This window comes from Xyrauchen texanus, chromosome 40 (genome assembly GCF_025860055.1).
Source record: "Xyrauchen texanus isolate HMW12.3.18 chromosome 40, RBS_HiC_50CHRs, whole genome shotgun sequence".
Classification (NCBI taxonomy): domain Eukaryota; kingdom Metazoa; phylum Chordata; class Actinopteri; order Cypriniformes; family Catostomidae; genus Xyrauchen; species Xyrauchen texanus.
In genome coordinates this window covers 13,130,453-13,151,281 of record NC_068315.1, presented here as the reverse complement: position 1 = coordinate 13,151,281, position 20,829 = coordinate 13,130,453, and the positions used below count along the sequence as shown (strand labels likewise).

Genomic DNA, 20,829 nt, shown 5'->3' with positions numbered 1-20,829 from the left:
GAGTTTGAATGTAGGCCTTAAAATACACCCACAGGCACACCTACAGTTCAGTACACCTCCTATCAGAAGCTAATTGTATAAAGGCTTAACTTAGTGTATGCAAACTTCTGACCCATTGGAATTGTGATATACTCAATTAAAATTGAAACAATTTGTCTGTAAACATTTGTTGGAAAAATTACTCGTGTCATGCACAAAGTAGATGTCCTAAATGACTTGCCAAAACTATAGTTTGCTAATATGAAATCTGTGGAGTGGTTAAAAAAATGAGTTTTAATGACTTCAATTTAAGTGTATGTAAACTTCTGCCTTCAACTAATATATATAAATAAATATATATATATATATATATATATATGCTGATATTCAGTAAACTTACTTATGTTATATTGCTTACAGATAATAATACTAATAATATAACCATTTAATATTATATTATTGTTAAAATGAGTATCATTGCAACTGCTTTGAATATTACACTTTTATACAGTAGTAATTTTTTTCTGTTGTCATGTCTTCAATTTCATGCAATCAGTTGAATAGAGCTCTCATTTCAGGTGCACATTTATTTTGAAAGGTCTTTAAAGTTCTTATTTGTGAAGGGTTCTTTATATCAAGCTACCTGTGATTCGCACGCTGAAATGTCTGAGCTGCAACGGGGAAAGAGTTACATTACAGAGTTCACAGCCATTAATACTCACAAAACACTGAACTGTGGCTCTGCAGATGGATACTATTGGACACATTGCATGAAAATCAGGCATTAGTAGAGTGTGTTGCGTTTGTTGGTGTGTTCATGTGTGTGACTGTGTTTTCATTTGCATGCCAGTGTGTATTAAGGAGATGACAGGGCAGAGAGGCACCTCTTATTCATACTGTGGCGTGAAGCGCGTGTGACTGTATATTATTTCATTTAGGGATGCACCGAAATTTCGGCCGCCGAAAACTTTCGGCCGAAAATGGCACTTTCGGTTTTCAGCCGAAAGAGAAAAAAGGCCGAAAATATGAGCCGAAAATATATACCTCCTCGCCCCGCCCCTCAGTGCTCAGATTTCACTCTGGATCGATCTAGCCCTTATCACGGCGCTACCAAACAAAGGCCGATCATGTCAGCGGTGTGGAAATTCTTCAAAGTTTCTGATAAGGACATCACATTTGCGATCTGCACTGTTTGTTCAGCAGAAATTTCAAGATATATATATACAGAGTACAGCAAGAGATTCTACAGGAAAGCACCCCGATCCACAGCAGTGCCACAACTAGCGCTGCTACAACACAACTTGAGACGTATCTAGCTGAACTACGCCAGAAGCGACAATCCCCTTGACTATTGCCGCATAAACAAAGACCGCTTTCCTTTGCTTGCGCGGATTGCGCATAGGTATTTATCTGCCCAAGCACCAGCACAGAGAGTGAGATACTGTTCAGTGCAGCATCTCATGTTCTTGATGAGCTTTCTGACAGGAGAGACTGTCAGAAAGTTTAGCAACTTTTGTTCTTGAAGAGAAACCGGTCACTTGTACTTAAATATAAAGCGGTCCAATATGATGTGTATAGCAATTACATTACACTTGTTCTTCACTTGAGGATACATCTGTCGTTTACAGTTGAGGTTGGATTTAGTTCAATTACTGCTGTTTTGCACTGTTGTTTTGCACAATAATGTTCACTTAAAGTGTACATACGTTTACATAAACAGAATAGAGCACTGATCTATATATATAATTATATATTATAGTTATATATATAGATCAGTGGAATAGAGGCCCTCTGCCATTCTGTGTTCTGCCTTTTTGTTTTAATTAAAATTACTGTTGCATATATAAACTTTTTGACAGATGCTAGCTAAGTTCATTACTTGACTGTTGTTTTGCATATAATAGTTTTCTAAAACTTTACATTATTTGGATAATTGTTAATAAAATCTGTCAAATTAGATTTTTACAGAAATGAATGAAGAATAATATTTAATAATGTTTTAATATATTTTTTGTCCAATTTTGGTGTTACTTTCAATAAAAGTGTGATTTATTTTATTGGTTTGTAGTTTTTCAATTCAGATTCATTAAATTCATGAAAAAGTATAATGTTAATACAATTATACACAAAAAATATATTTATTTTTTTTCTTAAATAGGTAAAAAAAAAAAAAAGTAGGTTTCGGTTTCGGTTTTCGGCCAAGTGCATCCTGGATTTTCGGTTTCGGCCCAGAATTTTAATTTCGGTGCATCCCTAATTTCATTAAATGACATCCTTCTGCTGTTTAATGATCACACTTGGCCATATAGAGGCTTTTTAATTATTATTTTAAAATGGTCTTTGATTTGCTCTCAAAACTCACATTACATTACATTTTGCTAATGGCAGCATACTTTAATATGGTACCAAAATTAACAACAAGATTATATCGTACTGTTTAATTTGTTTGTTATCGCAATATTTGTTTTACCAGTATACTGCGCAACCCTTCTTGATATAAGAAACATCATTGCATTTGCGCATTGGCATCCTCAGTTTTATGGCTGAAATTTGTAATTTATGCATCACCAGTTTTGGAATAGCATAAATAAGCATCGTTGTCAAATAGCTTTCCTGAAGACTCTGCCATTGGCCAAACAAACTGATAGTCAACCCCAAACTCACACCATTGATTGAGTCAATTGGTCTGGATGCACAAACAAACAGAATAAAGTTCTGAGTTTACACTTTTTGGGGAAATTTACCTACAAATTGTTTACCTATCCTTGTCTCTGCATATTAAGTTGGGAAATGAGAAAGTAACATTGAAAAATGTACACACATCAGCTTTTAGCAGGTCTCAAATGGTTTTGAAAATTTCATGTTGCAAGAATTTGAGCATCTGTGCCTTCCACCTCTCTGAAATACTGTTACATCTACACATTCTAATCTTTTATTGCTGTAAAAAAAAATAAAAATCTTGTGGATATGAACGTGAAAGTAAAGGTGAAAGTAAAGGTCTTTCTGCAATTGCATCTTTTGATCAGTCTATCTAACTCTCTGTACAGTTCTCTCGTGGTGTTTCATTTTTAATATTTTATCATCTCTATTTTTGCCTTTCTCACTCTCTCTGTGTTCTTTTCCTTCTCTTCTTTTATCTCTATCAGACATCTCTGGTGGAGAAACATGTTGAGCGGATCCATAGTTTAGAGTCAGCTCTGAGACAGAGGGAGAGCTCTCTACACAAACTCAACACACAGCTACACAACAAAGACATGCAGTATTTGCAACTACACAGTTCTGAATCACATAGTAAGTCTTGTGTTGTGTGTGTGCATACAGGTGTTCTTTCTGTTATAATTTCATGATATCATATACATTTATTGAGGATAACACTTTTGACTCTAGTTAGGGATGTTCATCAGGCTAAGGGGCCGTTCAAACCGAAAATTGTTTTTCTATAGTACAATAGTATGTGAACATGCACTAGACAAACGTCTTTGACTGTTGCGCCACATCTCTCACAGAAGCACCACGTTTTGTAGGCGCTGTGTCAAGAACTTGGAGTGGTGGTGACGTAGTGGGCTAAAGCACATAACTGGTAATCAGAAGGTTACTGGTTCAATCCCCACAGCCACCACTATTGTGTCCTTGAGCAAGACATTTAACTCCAGGTTGCTCCAGGGGGATTGTCCCTGTAATAATTGCACAGTAAGTTGCTTTGGATAAAAGCGTCTGCCAAATGCATAAATGTAAATGTAAACTCAAGATTTTTGCGTTCTGTTCTATTCTCTGCACTCTACCTTTTTGTAGCGCAAGAATGTGTTCGGTCTGAAAGGTCCATAGCATGTGTCCTAACCAGCCTCAAGCAATAAAAAGATATCTCTTCTAGGGCTGTCACCTATCGATTATTGTGGTAATCAAGTAATATAAAAACAATTCTGACGATTAATCATGTGATCAGAAAAAATATTTAATAACTCAGATTGCACAAAGTTGTTGAGGTGAAGTCATGTTTGGCTAAGATGCATTCATTAGCCTAAGTTTTGATGTATTTTACGATTGAAAAACAACAAAACAATTGTGCAAATAATATCTAAAGCCAACAAACACGTAAAGATGTATATAGACTGAAAGAGATTGGCTTCTCCATATGTTCCCAACTTTTTTTTTAAATACAAGATCTACTTTTATCTTTAAGTAGTTCAACATGATCTGACCATTTTATTTTAGAACTCAAATATGAGAAAATCGGCCATGGACACAAAATATTTATCTTTTCAGAAACAATGTCTGCCCACCAATCTTGATTATTGAGGAAAGTTATATATGTGGATAAACTATTTTATTTATTTGTTGTTTTTGATTTATTGACATTAATTTCCTTAATGAGTAAAAACTTAATTTCACCTCAGGTAAGCCAAAGTTTTATATCGAAATGCTCAGCTGTGGCTTAAACAGCAGACTCAGGTTGAGCTTTGAATCAACTTCTTTTCCCTTCACTCACTTCACTTTCTTTCCTCCTAACAACTTTCTATCTATGAGGTGAGGCTCACCACAAAGAAACAAACTTAGTGGAAAGTATGTTTTTGACAATGTTGTAATTTTCACCTGTGACCACTTCTGGGATCCAAAACAGTTCAGTCAAACCTAAGTCATGCTAAAATGTTTTTCTCCCAAGGCATGCAACGAAATCTGATAATTGCTGAAAATGTAAGCAAATTATCTATTTTTGTAAATTATGCACAATATTATCTGTTACCCTATAAAATAATAATACAGGAATGATGTTAGATTTATGCAAGCTCATGAATACACATATTACATTCAAATGTAGGAAAGAGTGTACAGATCTGTTTCACTGTGGCTTGGTGTGAGATGTAGGCATACATTCTGCTTGCTTATTGCTTAACCATCACAATAGCTGCTGGCTCAAGGTCTTCTTTTCTATGAGCTGCTGAATCATAGTGCCCACGCTGGAGAGGAGAGTAGGATGCTCTGACAGGAAATAATCATGCATTCTCCATCTTCAAGGTTTCAGGTGTGCATCGAGTAATGGCGGCGTGTAGGGGGACTTTAGGTGGATCTTTGCCCTGTTGGCCCTGGAGCTACTCTCACCCAGACCTCTAACTTGCCATTTGTTTAGGTCCATGAACAGTCAGGGAAGGCGGCATATTTAAAGGAATGTTCAGAGTTCAATAAAAGTTAAGCTCATTTATAAAAATAAAAAGATTCTGGTGATAGCCACTCACAGTGGACGTGAATAGGGCCAGTCCATAAACTTTCAAATACACATTGTTTCAAAAGTTTAGGTAAAAGATGTAAACATCATTACCTTACTGATCAGCTAGCCAGTTGTTTGTATAGTTGACCATCATAACCTATCCCTATCGTATAACTTGGTGTTGATCACAACATTGAAAATACAGTAACTAAGGTATTGACTGTTGGAGGATGCACTTTTGAGTACATTGCACATAAAAAAAAATAGGTGTTTCTCTGTTTTTTTTATTGGCAAGCTAAAGCCTGTTTTGAGTGGCAGATGAGGTCAGAGGATGATCAAAGTCTGTTATTTCAAAGACATGTTGCTGGACAATTTGTCCTCGCATCAGATCAGATGGATATTTTGAGATGACATGCAGTGGCCCTTTTGAGAAACACCTGTGTATTTTTATGTTGGAAGAGTGAAAAAGGGCAGCTGTCTGCCAGGTGCAAGTGCTGTAGGCTGAAATTAAGATGTCTGAGTTTGCTCTAGGCCTAAAGCTGAAGCACTATATCAAACCACTAAATAAGCTTGTGGATTACAAACCACTAAATATAGATTGCATTATTATAATCTTTTTCTTGCATTTTGTGCATACTGCATTCTGATTTATCCTTGCGTTCTTGCATTATTTGCATACTGAATTGTGATTTTGTTCTTTGTTTCTTTCATCTTTTTAAGTATTCATAGCTGCCTTTACACAGCAACAAAATTAAATTAATTTTAATTTAATTTACACTGAAACAAAGTCTAAAACCTTACCTTTTGCTGCCTTTGGGAAATTCAAACCTCCTAGGTATATATATATATATATATATATATATATATATATATATATATATATATACCTTGCTGAGAATATTTCTTTGATGACACACACTATAGTACAATAGTACAATACTACTGTGTCAGCAGTAAAAGGCACTTGATCAACATGTTGATTGTCTGTTTTGCTAGCCTAATAATAGTAATTTCATCTGTCCATCTCTGTTGCTAGACTGCCCCATGACCCTACAGAGCTCCCGAAGTCTGGACACCCTGTCCGACCTCAAATTGCAGCGTCTGGAGGCAGAGCTAGAGGGGGCACGGCACGAGGCTCAGGGGGCATGTCAGAGAGAGGAGGATCTAAAGGCTGAATGTGAGAGGTTACGGGTAGAGCTCAGAGAGCTGCAAAGCAACCATAGGCAACGGGTCAGTGACACCAACATGCATACCACATTTACATGTTTCAGTTAGAAACATTTTCCAGAGAATGTCTTTCCTAAGATCGTAGATCAGAGCTTTCGTGTTTTCATGAAATCTGACTTCAGTCTCACATCCATGCGACAAACCACTGATTAAGTATTTGTAATGGCAGCAGCCAAATACTGGTTCTTTTCTCCACTGTTCAAACTGCATGTGGCTCAGAGTGATCAAATGTAAAAGTATAAGGATCTGCCATTTGAAAAACTGGTTGACAACTAATCTGACTATGTGTGTGTATTCGGGTTGGGGGAGCATATTCTTCCACTTTAATGTCTATTAATGTACTGTTATGGGCCTGGATAATATACAGCAGGTTAAAATCTTGACATGTTTCTCTTTTGCACAGGAGATGAGTTCAACGTGTGGACAGTGTGATGTGGAGTGGATAAAGAAAGTTGGAGATGAACAGTAAGATTCTACATCCATAGTTCACAGACCACAACTTCACAACAATAGCTGTGCAGACTCTTTAAAAAGCAGAGCGTATACAGGGCTAGTTCTGACACTCGGCAGGTCGTGAGCCCCAGCACACATTATGAGTCCGTTTATCTGATAATCATACAGATGCAGTGGTACACGACATGACGTAACGAACTGGCAAATTCTGAAGCAATCGCACAAATTTATGTGCTATTTATCATTATAAGACATAGAGCCAGAGGAGGACTTTGCTTTCATTCCTTGTAGCTTGCAATTTAGACATAAAAAAGAAGACTGGCATGGCCAGGGGCTGCATTATCTGAAAACTCATCTGCCAATTAAAATGTATGTATATATATATATATATATATATATATATATATATATATATATATATATATATATATATATATATATATACAGTTGAAGTCAGAAGTTTACATACATTTAGGTTGAAGTCTTCAAACTAATTTTTTTAATCACTCCACATATTTCATATTAGCAAATTATTTTTTTTGGCAAAGTCGTTTAGGACATCTACTTTGTGCATGACACGAGTAATTTTTTCAACAATTGTTTCACATTTAGTTGACTATATCTCAATTCCAGTGGGTCAGAAGTTTACATACACTAAGTTAACTGTGCCTTTTAGCAGCTTGGAAAATTCCAGAAAATAATGTGAAGCCTTTAGACAATTAGCCAATTAGCTTCTGATTGGAGGTGTACTGAATTGGAGGTATACCTGTGGATGTATTTTAAGACCTAATTTCAAACTCAGTGCCTCTTTGCTTGCCATCAAAATAAATCAGCCAAGCAAACAAATTGTGGACCTCCACAAGTCTGGTTCATCCTTGGGAGCAATTTACAAATGCCTGAAAGTACCACGTTCATTTTACAAACAATAGTATACAAGTTTAAAAAACATGGGACCATGCAGCCATCATTCCGCTCAGGAAGGAGACGTATTCTGTCTCCTAGAGATTAATGTAGTTTGATGCGAAAAGTGAAAATCAATCCCAGAACAACAGCAAAAGACCTTGTGAAGATGCTGAAGGAAACAATATCTCTCACATATCCACTATCGTTTATATACAATTATAACAGGCGCTATACCCCCCTAAATGTCGTTGCATTAGACTAGACTGAATAAGATTAGATTAGATTAGATTAGATTAGATTTTTTTCATTCTGACCATCATTTGAAATATTATTTGATATTTGCATGTTCACAGCAAGAGCATTGTTAATTTCCCTTGGTCACTGATATGGGCATACTGGTAGCCAGTAGAGGGCAGTATAACTATTGGCAAGCCTCCAAACCACTTCCACAATCTCACAGAAGTGGTCTGAGATGTAACTGACAATGAAGAGAATGCAGGTGAACTGAAAGTTGCCTGGGTTTAAGTGAAATGAGGAGTCTTGGCACAGTAATGCCTACGTCTCTTTGCACGTCAGGTTTCACACTCTACTCCCCCTCTCTCTTTGAATGGCTGATTCTTGTAAAAGTCGTGATTTAACAGAAAAGATCCAAAACTTTCATGCAGTTACTCAGATGTCTTTTTTTTCTAATGAGGGGTTTATTAGGAAAATAAATCGATTTGTTTTCATTTTCAGACTGGAATTGGAATTGGCATACCTTTTTTTTCATATAAATTTAGTATAAATGTGTTATATTTTTATTATACAGTTGAAGTCAGAAATGTACTTACGCTTAATTTTTTAACCACTTCACATATTTCATATGAGCAAACTATAGTTTTGGCAAGTCGTTTCGGACATCTACTTAAGTAATATTTAATATTAATATTTAATATTATAATATAAGAGTAATATTTCCAACAATTGTTTACAGACAGATTGATTCACTTTTAATTGAATATATCACAATTCCAGTGGGCCATAAGTTTACTATGCATTTAAGAAGCTTTGAAAATTCAAGAAAATTAGGTCTTCAAACTCAGTGCCTCTTTGTTTGACATCATGGGAAAATCAAAAGAAATCAGCCAAGACATCAGAAAACAAATTGTGGTCCTCCACAAGTCTGGTTAGTCCTTGGGAGCAATTTCCAAATGCCTGTTCAAACAATAGTACACAAGGATAAATAATTCTCTCTACTATTATTCTGACATTTCACATTCTTAAAATAAAGTAGTGATCCTAACTTGCCTACAACAGGGAAGATGTTCTACGATTAAATCTCAGGAATTGTGAAAAACTGAGTTTAAATGTATTTGGCTAAGGTGTATGTAAACTTCTGCCTTCAACCTTATATATAACCAGTTGAATAATAATAATAGTATTTTGAACATAAACTCAACCTGGATTACATGTGCTTTTTTAGCCATTTTCTCTAAGTTGGTTACTTTTTAAAGCAGAACTATTATTGTAAAGTCAGAAGATTTTCTTTTATATGTCTTTGTGTGCGTGCACATGCATGTGTGTGTGTGTGTTTGTGTTATAAATCTGCTGACATGACTTGCCAGCCATAAACATGAGGGAGACATTTCACTGAGCCTTGGGGCTCATCTAAGCAGCAGGACAAAGGCAATACTACTTGTTTTTGCTACTAGATTATATATAGAAAGAGTTTCCCACATTTAAAGGTGTATTTTTGTGTACAAAATTTTGACATTCAAGAAGGACCTTATGAAGTTTTAAAGATAACTTGCATGTATTTGCTGACTTCATTCACATGTCATTTGGGTGGATATCTGATACCATACTTTAAGGTGTGTGTGAGAAACAAATGAAAGCAAACCATTTATATGTTGAATTCCCCAAAAAGTGTAAACACAATGTCTCAGTGGCAGTTTAAATCATCACTCTGTTTGAGCCTTCCAGCCAGCCCAACATTGCAAAACTGGTTCACAGTTGAGCGAATTTGGTTTGTGACTATCTGTTTGTTGACCAATGGAAGACGGGGAAAAAGTTTTTGCAAATCTGTTTGGTGAAGCTAGTGGTGGCCTATTGATTCAAAGGGATGAGAAAGATGTTTTGCATTAATTTGTAATAATGCTCCCTGTGGTGTAGTATTTATTTGTTTCTGATTATGCTTAATATCTAGTGGGCAGTATGGCCTGTGCTGATTAAGTTTTTCAGGGTTATATTTCAGTTTTGATTAAAAACCAATGATAAATTCACAGAGCCTTATAGCCAACATTTGTTAGAGAAGACATGAAGAAGACAAAAATACATTATAGTTTCAGAGCAAAGGTCAGGCATCGCTAAACCAGCCCACATACCTATCCACCCACACTTATACACACACACACACACACACACACACACACACACACACACACACACACACACACTCATACATTTGTTCTTTTTCTACTTAACTGTACATGCTTGACAAAAGCACTTGCTCATACTTTTAGGGCTGTTTATTTTTCCTTTATATAAAAAAAGAAATACATTTAAGGAAACGACACACCAAAAATGTTAAATCACAAATAGATTCCCACTTTTTGCCATTCTTATACTATAGTTGACAGCTAACCCATTTGATACATATTTATCGGAAGGTGTTCACACTTCAGAGAACATCTCTGCTCAGCACAAGAGGTGATGCATGGTGGTGCTTTAGAAGTTCATAGATTGTGTGTGTGTGTGTGTGTGTGTGTGTGTGTGTGTGTGTGTGTGTGTGTGTATGTGTGCAAATGTGTGGAGGTGAGAAAAAAAGTGTCACACATCATCCAAATCTGCTGTAAATACCTGTTTGATAGAGAGTATCAATCAAATGATGGGTGAGAGTTGGACAGCTGAGTTGTTGCTCAGGCATCGGTAATGATGGAGGAGAAAGGCAGCTCATTATCGCTGATTCTTGCTGAGTGCTACAGCTGCTTAAGCATGTCTGTGGAGGCTCACAAGCCCAGAGGGCCAAACGAAGGACACAATGAGCAGAACGGTAAGAATATCTGATGGTATGGCTCATTGGTCGGTTGAAACAAGCTGGTTTAAGCTGGTCTCCCAGAATGGCCAAGCTGGTCTTCAGCTGGATTGGCTGGCCTTACTGCCTGACCATCTGAAAAATTCCCAAACCACCTCTAGAAACCAGCCAACAGACCAGTCTGACCAGGCAGGATGACCAGCTTTGACCTGCAAACCAGCTTGGGCTGGTTTAAGGTGTTTTCTTTTTTAATTATTATTATTATTATTATCATTACTTTAAGCAGGGTGTCCACCAACAGAGGTTAAAACTGATTGGACAATAGTTTTGTTTGACCTGTAGTCAAGGACTATGAATACAAAATCTGGTACGTTGCCTAGATTGAGTACAATTTGTGCTCAGACCTTAGTTCTAAGTAGTCTCAATAAAAACAGATACCAGGCATGATTATGCAACAGTGCTGCTGATTTCTCTTATTCAGCTGAACTGTCTTGTATGCCAATTTCTAGGGCTATGTGGTAATTTTCATGTGTGTTTGGCACTGAGAAAGGAGATGTGATGTTATCTTGTACCAGACCGCTTTTGGTGGTGCCTGAATTATATAACACATCTTAATTGAAACGCAGTGAACTTTATGGGTATTTTTGTCCCCTTTTCATGTTTTCATGTCCCTCTTCTTACTTCTATTCAGTCTTTATTGTCTTGGATGAATTAATCAGAGTTTATAATGCATAAAAAAACTGATAGTTCCACAGACACCTTAAAGTATGTTCTGCAGCAAAGCTATCATTTGAAATTTTTTGCTTATTTTATATGATTAGAAAAATATATATATATATATATATATATATATATATATATATATATATATATATATATATATATATATATATATATATATATATATATATATAACACAACAGTAATGGTGTTCTTAGCATTTACTTGACAAGTACAAATGAATTTAAGAATCAGCTTGACAGTAACACTGCTTACTATATATTAACGAGTGGCACAACTGTGGTTCTGAAACTCATGACAACGCACGCAATTTAAAGTAAAGTTGAGCGGTCACACATGCCCACATTCCAAGTAAAACTGAAATGTCTGTCCTGATATATCAGACACAATCTTCAGAGCTATGAGTCTTTTTATTATAAAGCACTGGAGGTTTTTGCAAATTTGGTGTGTATAATCAGGTAAAGTGCATCTGATTATAGAGTTTCTGTATGATTCCATCAGTGTAAGCTGGTGTGTTTGTACAGTTATATTTGGATATTTATCAAAACTTTCTCCATATTTAAATGATAGTTTTGTCTGTTCATATCCAAATCATTTATCTTAAGCAGTTAAGATAAAATGAAGACAAATCAAAAAATAGACAAGAAGGGAAGATCTTTACATTATCATGTGTAGCCTATTACTTCTTACCCAAACAAGTAAATAAATAAAAAGAAATATTGATTTGAACTGAATTTATTTTATTATGTGAGAAGAATGTGATCACCGATTGAAATGAAAGACATGAAACTACCAAAGCTCTGTGTTGCCAATGTTTTTGATGACTGAGGCTTTTAAGAAATTTGAAAATCTCTGGGGTTTTTTTTTTTCTAACTGCTTGGTTTCTATAGTAAGTGACTGCTGAGTCGGATGATTTAAAACTACAGAGTTGTGTTCTCTGGACCTATCATGCATTAAGTTCTTGCTGGTGGAGTGGCACATATCGCTGAAATAGTGTTACTAACTGTCACAAACATAATTGTCAAACATTTTTACATGCATAAGTGTCACTCTTTTTCTTTTTTTGCATTTGTTTGTCATACAGCTACGGGCTGAAGCGAATAGAGGTTATGACGCTGATAGTTATTTATGTTTTTGTCATAGTGATTCGTACAGTAGTGTTGACATGATTAATGTTACTAGAGTGTACATGCAGTGCAGTTCCATCTTTGACTGCCAAAAGTTATTCTCTCTCTCCCTCCCTTTTTCTCTTGCTCTCTCTACCTCAGAGTAAATTTGGCTTTGGCCTATACCGAACTAACAGAGGAGTTGGGCAAGTTGCATGATCTGACCTCCAAACAGACCGAGATATTGCGAAAGGCCTCAGAGGAGCCTGCAAGTCCAGGTACAATGACAAGTTTCACCATTCATCTGTATGTAAAGGCCAATTATACATTATTGAAACAGTTCAGTATGTAAATAGATGTAAGAGAGAACAATAATCAGAATTATTATGCACACATAACAATGACATTGTTGTTGGTTACATTCTGAATGCTGAACATTTAATTAATGTAAGTCAAAGGAAGATTTTCAAATACTAATCTAATGTTTACAATAGTACACAAACGTGCCAAGTTCAAAATTAATACAAATAGATATAGACACCTAAGGCTGAAATTATCTACAAAATAACATTTATGTGTTCATACGCTATGTTATGAAGTGTATACGTTAAACAGAAATTTGTGGACAAGAAAAAGAATTAAGAGGAATATCAATGCATTTCTTGCCTTGCAAGCATTATAATATATAGTAGGTAATATTGAATTTGTCATATTTTCACACTATAATGAACCTCTTTTATAATAGAAGCACTTTGTCAGATTCATCAACATTCAGCACAGTGGCTGTGTAAACGGGTGCGTTTTTTAGTGTTTTGTATTTTTGCTGACATGTTCTGATCGCCTCTCACGTCGAATGTCTCTTCTTTAGAGTTTAAGAACATAAACAACTCTCTTCTTATCTTATTGCACCTCTCCACTCAACCACACAAGCCATTTTATATAGGAAACTAGACCAAATGCAGAAGCGGAGATGGAGAAAAAAAAACCTAACTGATTCATCGAGGGACTGATTTCTCTAAATAGCTGATTGCAATCTCACGATTGCAGGAAGTTCAGTATATGCACGTTAGTCTTATTAGAGAGAAGCAGATGTATTTTCTGTGCAAGGTCTTTTGTGCCTTCTGTTTTAGTAGCAGTGCCACAGGTGGTGGGGTTGAATGCACAAGAAAACAATGAATTAAAATATCTTAAAGAGGAAACATGGGGAGAATGAGGAAGTCATTACAGACATCTATCTGTTCATTAGGGACTTTCATTGTAAATACAAGTTATAGTGGGTTTTATTTATTGCTAGGTTATTTTATTTACTTTTGAGAGATTTTTACATTAATAAAAAAAAAACTATACCATTTATCACAAAGCTATCCATACAGAGTGATATTTAAAATGGTTATGTATTCTTTCTTTTTCAGGCTTAGTGTTAATACTTATTCTATTGTGCTTCTTTTAGATTCTGATTTCAGGCTAAATTAGATTTATTGGCACGGTAACAATAATTGGTAGCATTATACAGTATACTGTATGCGTAGACACAAATTTAAAAACATATACAATGTAAAAAGGGAAAAGTGCAGTTTGTTTCAAGTAACAATTTCTACCTTATCTGATCCTTAAAATTGACAACTTCAGTGAAACCTGACGTTGACATATTTTATTATATTTTTTTTATTCTGTATATAATATGGAATACAAGCATGCAATTTAAAAGAATACATTGTCATCTAGAAATATAGAAAATTATAATAAAATAAACCATCAAATAAATAAGTACAGTATATAATTATAAAATAAAAATGGAAATAATTAATTTCATTAAATAAAAAATATTTAGAACTAGATATAGAAAATAAAATAATAAAAACATATTAAGATAAATAAATATTTACATAATTATAGAATAAAGTGTAGAAATAATGACGGTTTATATTTCGCTGTTTACACGAATGTTTATGCCACATATTTCACTGTTCAGTCTTACACTTTTCTTCTATTTCTTGTGTCCATCTTGTAGTTCAGCGTCACTCTCCTGTCCCTCATCAGAGGCATTCTCCTGTTCCCCAGCGCCACTCCCCAATCCAACAGCGTCATTCACCAATACAACAGCGTCACTCCCCTGTGCCTCAGCGCCGTTCTCCTGTGCTGCAGCGTCTCTCCCCTGACATGCACCGGCGCTCACCTTTGCCTGAGCTAAGCAATGGCCCTGCATCCTATTCCTGCAGGCCCACATCCCACCACCTGAGGGCCAGTTTCCAGGGCAGGCGAAGTTACTCAGAAGTAGCCGATCCGTCAGCTTACCAGCGTCCACCTCGGTTCACACTAGACCCTGTGTCCACCCTGCCAAAACCTCGTCCATATGTGGACAGCTACCACAAACAACAGCAACAACAGCAGCAGCAACAACAACAGCAGCACGGGGGCAGCCAGCACATGATAGTTCAAAGACAGGGCTCTCAAGCAGGGATGCAAGGGGTGGGAGGAGACGGGGGTTTGGCTGAATCTCCACGGCTGACCAGGGAGCTGTCGTTCCACCACTCTGATATATCCCACCTGCATTTTGAGCCTCAGCCCAGCCCAGCACCACTGCATCCATCCGCTCAGCCTCCACAGTCCTCAGAGGATGAAGAGGAGTGGTCCTGCCCTCATCCCATCAGTCCTCCGCGAACACTGGGGGTATCAAGCCCCTCATCGAGCAGCAGAGGCCCTGCGTCTTGTTCTGCCTTCCCCATTCCTTCACGCCCCAACACCCTAAGCTGCCACCCACCTGGATACCTGCACGCAGAGCATGCCCAGTCTTGGCCATCAATCAACGTGAGTAGCAAATCACATTTACATATTTATTAAAGGGAGCGTTCACCCAAAAATGTAATTCTGTCATTGTATACTAGGGATGCGCCCGAAGCTGAATACCTTATTCGGAATGGTATAAATAATGACTTCAGAACGAACAACAGATTCACACGAATCATATAAAAAATATTAATATGACTGATTATCGAAGAGGTACAAGGATAAAATTACATTTTAAATAAACATATCCATAATTACAAATAATTTATGGATCTGTGCAGACAATATTCTAATGTGTAAACCTTCCATACAGGTGACATGAGAGGAACGATGCGATTCTCTAATGAGCATAAATACGCAAAACTCACACACATTTTGGGTAAACACATTCTTGCTTCGTCTGCCATCTTGGATTTATTTTTCCAACAAGCTCATCACTGTGCATTCTGGGATCACCTTTGCGGGGAAGGATACATACAATGATACCTTAGTGTTTGGCCAAAACTAGATATCTTAGGAGGTAGCAGAATTAAGATACCTACATTTTGGAACAGCCTTTGCATAGGGAGTGCATTTACATTTACATTTATGAATTTTGCAGACGCTTTTATCCAAAGCGACTTACAGTGCACTTATTACAGGGACAATCCCCCCAGAGCAACCTGGAGTTAAGTGACTTGCTCAAGGTGGCTGTGGGGATCAAACCAGCGACCTTCTGATTAACAGATATGTGCTTTAGCCCACTACACCACCACTCCAGTGCACCTATGATGTCTTAAAGTTCTGCCTCCGGTGGCAGTTTGCTAAGTTTTGGAACAGACCCTGAGACAAACATTCTGTCTAACAGCTCTTTTTGTGTTTCATGGAAGAAAGTCATACGGATTTTAAACAACGTGACAATAAATATTTTTGGATGAACTATGCCTTTTAAGTGATTGAGAGTGTGTTCAGGCATTGTTTAAGTACTAACTGTGGAGCGTATGTCATTGTTTAGACTTCATTTTCTTAATAGTGCGGGTCGGCTACCAATCGCAGGGTTGGTGGTTCGAATCCTGGCCCACACGTCTCCACATGCCGAAGTGTCCTTGGGCAAGACACTGAACCCTGAGTTGCTCCCAATGGCAGGCTAGCGCCTTGCATGGCAGCTCTGCCGCCATTGGTGTGTGAATGTGAGTGTGGATGGGTGATTGGGACACAGTGTAAAACACTTTGGTAACCTCTAAGGTTAATAATAAAGCACTATATAAGTGCAGACCATTTACCATTTAATGAATGTTCTTTGTCTCATTGTGAATCTTTCATCAGTACATGTTATTTCATATAAAAATAAAAATTCTTTGTAATCTTGAATCAAAATTAAATAACTTATTCTTCCACTGAAATATTGTTCCTTTCCACTGATGTCACTTAGGCAATGTAGGCTATTGAATAATAGCCAGATAGCTATTTAGGCATTGTTTTAGCAAACTCGTATTCAGGTCTGGCTCCCTTCTGGTGTGGAACACCCAATTTCATGATCTAATCCATTCCTGAAGTGCCTCCCTACATTTTCTCTCACTTAACCCTTGTTCTGTGTTCATTTTGTGCCAACACATTTTGTATTTCCAGTCAAAAATGACTGGCCCACTAAGATTGTTTATAAATCTCCCATTTTGCATATGTTTTATATATATTATTAAGATATTGCATTAGGTCTTTTTTATCAACTTCTTTTTTAGTAATAATGACAGTGTTTTACTCCTTTTTATTTTTATTGATGGGCTTAATTGAACTGTGCTTATACCAGGGCAGTGAGGGGCATTCCCACTAACACATAAATATAAAAAAACAGAAGAGGCTTTTTGTCACGTGTTCCTTAAATCTTCCTGAAACATACATATAACATAGACAATTACATAATGTAACTTACAGCAGTCTATAGCTATTCAAATGGGCCCAAATACAAAATAATATGTTCAAAAATATGTGTGTGTGTGGTTTACGACGACAATTTTTTAGGTTACAAAACTGGTAATAACAAAGGTATTATGCTATAAATTTGGTTTATGAGGACATTTCTAATGTCCCCATAATTTAAATGGCTTAAGAAACATATTTAACTAGGTTTTATTGAAAATTTAAAAATGCATGAAGTTTTCTGTGAGGGTTAGGTTTAGGGGTTGTGTTAGTTTTAGGGGATACAATCTATAGTTTGTACAGTATAAAAATCATTATGTCTATGGAAAGTCCTCATAATGATAGGTAGACCAACGTGTGTGTGCGTGCGTGAATGCGTGCATGTCTAGTGTTGTGTCTGAGGACTTTGTGTGTGCAAACACATCCACATATGTGCTCATCTAAAGGATTGGGATGCTCCTGAAAACTTAATATTCTGTATTTTGTTGTCAAATCCATTCATTTGGAACAGAACAGTGTAACAAAGTGAAATTGAAAAAACTTTAATGCCCTGTTTCACTCCAAAAATATGTCACTTTACATGAGTAAAATTAGGTTGTGAATGAGGATTCACATTGATGGTAAAGATCAGTTTAGCTGTGGACTTTAAATGTAATGGCTGTCAAGAGTAACCGTGTGCCCTTTGCAGCTGTGGATGGAGACAGAAGAGGAGGGTGATGTCAGGAGCTGCCCACTGTGCCAGCTAATCTTCCCTGTTGGTTACCCGGACGATGCCTTGATCAAGCATATTGACTCGCACCTGGAGAACAGCAAGATCTGATACCCACAACAACGCCATGACCTTCTGTTGTTCCACACTAACATTCATCACAGCTCCCACTATATTATAGCTGGGTGCTTTTAGAGAGAATGTAGGTGATCCACCTGTGGCCGAGTCAATAAAAGTGAAACAGAAATCAATGATAACATACACAACTAAAAAAACAGATATGTCAAGAATCACAAAGAGAGGCCATGAAATATGCATATGGCATCCATTAAATATCTCCATTAGGTTTCCTTTAAGTAAATGTACTTACAAATATATTTTGGCAATTACTCACACTAAACCATACTGACTCTCCAAGTGAGGCAAAGGGCAATGCATATTGCAATATTGAGGTTGTCATTTGTGCTTTTAGCTACAGTTCCCATGATCCATTGCTTTATTTACACTATGGCATCGCCACACAGTGTGCTTTGTAACCATTAGTAGAAATGAGCAACTGTTCTAGCTGACTGCATTTATGATGATGCTATGCAGGACAAGATATGAGTGAAACAATGAGACACATGACCAATGATTGCATTCATATGTAAATTTCATTTGAATTTCAGCACTTTATATAAGCTTATTATCCTGTTTACCTTTACCAATTTTACTAACACTGACGCAAAAAAGAAAAACCTTAAAGATATAATTTATTTTTTAATACTCCATGATCTTGCCCATTAAATATACTGTATTTTATTTTGGTAGGACTTCCTTAAAAAAAAAAAAAAAAAGATTTTGTATTAAGTGTATATTCATCCTCACTTCTATTTTGTTTGTCTTCTGGGATTTTTGGCTGTACAAAAAGGGAAGATTTTTCTTAAATATTCTTAAAGCATTTCCTGTCTTAATTTGATTGCATTTGATTGCAGCTCTGTGCAGACAATTTTAGCCAACCATTGACAGAACACCAGTTACTGTATCAAGACAGTACAAACTTGGACAGTCTGTTTACTGAGCATAGAACTTCATGCTTTCTATGCGCAGTGCTCTCAGTATGGCGTATTTAATTGGTACGCCATTTCCAGTTATCACTTTATATTCCATGTTTGATCAGACAGTTTATGTACTTAGACTACATCTGGAAAACATTTTTGACAAACTAATATATTTGTTCTTTTAATCACATCACTCAATCAGTTTTATCAGTTAAAACTTTTTTAATGTATTTATTGTAAATGTTTACCTGTATTTAATGCCAATTATATGTATTAACCTGTATATATAATATAAAATATAAATATGCATTTTGCGAGCTCGGATAAGAGCAAATGAATTGCTGAAGATCAAAAGAAAACCATTTATTCAAATTATTTGCATTGCTGTGATCCAAATGAGAAAACCACCCAACAAAAAACAGTTGGGTGTTTAAATGAAAATCCTTCTATTCCCTTTTAGGTATGTGTTAAAAAGGTTTCTTATTTGCAACATTCCCTGATTCTGCCGACTTTGTGACAGCAAGGGCACTGGGTATGCTACTAACCCAAATACAGAGAAACTAAAACTGGAAAGTAGAACGAAAAAGTCACCACTGGTCCACATGTGCGAAACTACAATGCCATAAATAGCAAAGCGCAAAACGAGAAGCAATGCTGTCTATCAAATAGCTAGGAAGAGCTTTCATCCAATTGGTTGTCTTATAATATGTGGTAACTGCTAATATTCTAATGGAAAATACTGGAGTCGATAAATAGACCAGCCAGTTGTTGTAAATAAGAATCATCTATGATGTCACCATTAACTATACCATGAAAGACTAAAAACAATTGTGGATACGTGGATAAAATGAAATACCATCAAATCAACCAAAGACAGCTTGCTTGTTTTATTTATATCTTTCAGATTATGACCAAGCGCCACATAAGAATATTATATTGAAATATGGTGAAATTGGAAAACCTTTGGCCATAGAGTGTCGATGCGGAAAGCTGATGCGGAAGTGTAAAGTCAATCAATTTCTGCAAAATGTCACAACAGTGAGCACAACATCTTTCCATATCTAACTTGTTTAGCACCCTTGTTCACAAAGTTGCAGAGTAGAAGTGAAGAAAAACTTTAGCCACTATTCACAAAGCGTTCACTCAGGAGTTATTTAAAGAGCTACTGCTGTTTTCTTCTTCCTCAAGATAATGTTTTTCTCATACTATTCAAAATAGCAAACTGAATGCTTTTCTGATTGCTCAAAATATATGGTCTCTCTCTTGCCCTGTTGTTTGGTGTGTGACTTTTTTTGTGATATTCTTTAATAACTCAGGGGATAAAACTTTGTGAATATGGCTTCTTGACCATACACGACTAACCTCCATGGGGACAAAGTGATAACTTGCCAAATCTTTTAAAGAGGTAAGAGGACACTCATGAGAGGTTGAAATATTTTGTGATAGCAACAAGGTATTTCAAAGGAAATGGGAACATTGACAATTGAAAATGAATGCATATTGTGTCAAAATATTTCATCTGTAAATACTATGTGAAATAAACTGGAACATGCACTGATTTAGTGTCAAATGTTTTCCTTTATTCTTCATGTCTACCTGTTCGATCTTTTTAAGAAATATCACAATTATTACATACTACTGGTATTTATATTGCTACTTACATGGTTGATATCGCATTGCTAAACAAGATGGCAGGGAAATTTCATATTTAAAATCCAAGTCCCTGCATTTAAATGTCTCAAATCAAAACAGCATTCTTTTCTAATGCCAAT

At 36.2% G+C, this 20,829-nt stretch overlaps 1 protein-coding gene across 2 annotated transcripts in view; it reads left to right on the top strand.

Annotated features, from left to right (window-relative positions):
• The window catches only part of LOC127633675 (TANK-binding kinase 1-binding protein 1-like), a 56,873-nt gene extending 36,267 nt beyond the window's left edge, over window positions 1–20,606 (top strand). For both annotated transcript variants that reach the window (XM_052112920.1, XM_052112919.1), the window contains exons 5-10: window positions 3,126–3,270; window positions 6,219–6,412; window positions 6,813–6,874; window positions 12,788–12,903; window positions 14,637–15,433; window positions 17,997–20,606. In XM_052112920.1, coding sequence (XP_051968880.1) covers window positions 3,126–3,270; window positions 6,219–6,412; window positions 6,813–6,874; window positions 12,788–12,903; window positions 14,637–15,433; window positions 17,997–18,128 — 1,446 coding nt within the window. In that variant the 3' untranslated portion in view covers window positions 18,129–20,606. The remainder of the gene's footprint in view (window positions 1–3,125; window positions 3,271–6,218; window positions 6,413–6,812; window positions 6,875–12,787; window positions 12,904–14,636; window positions 15,434–17,996) is intronic.
• Window positions 20,607–20,829: the final 223 nt, after the last annotated feature.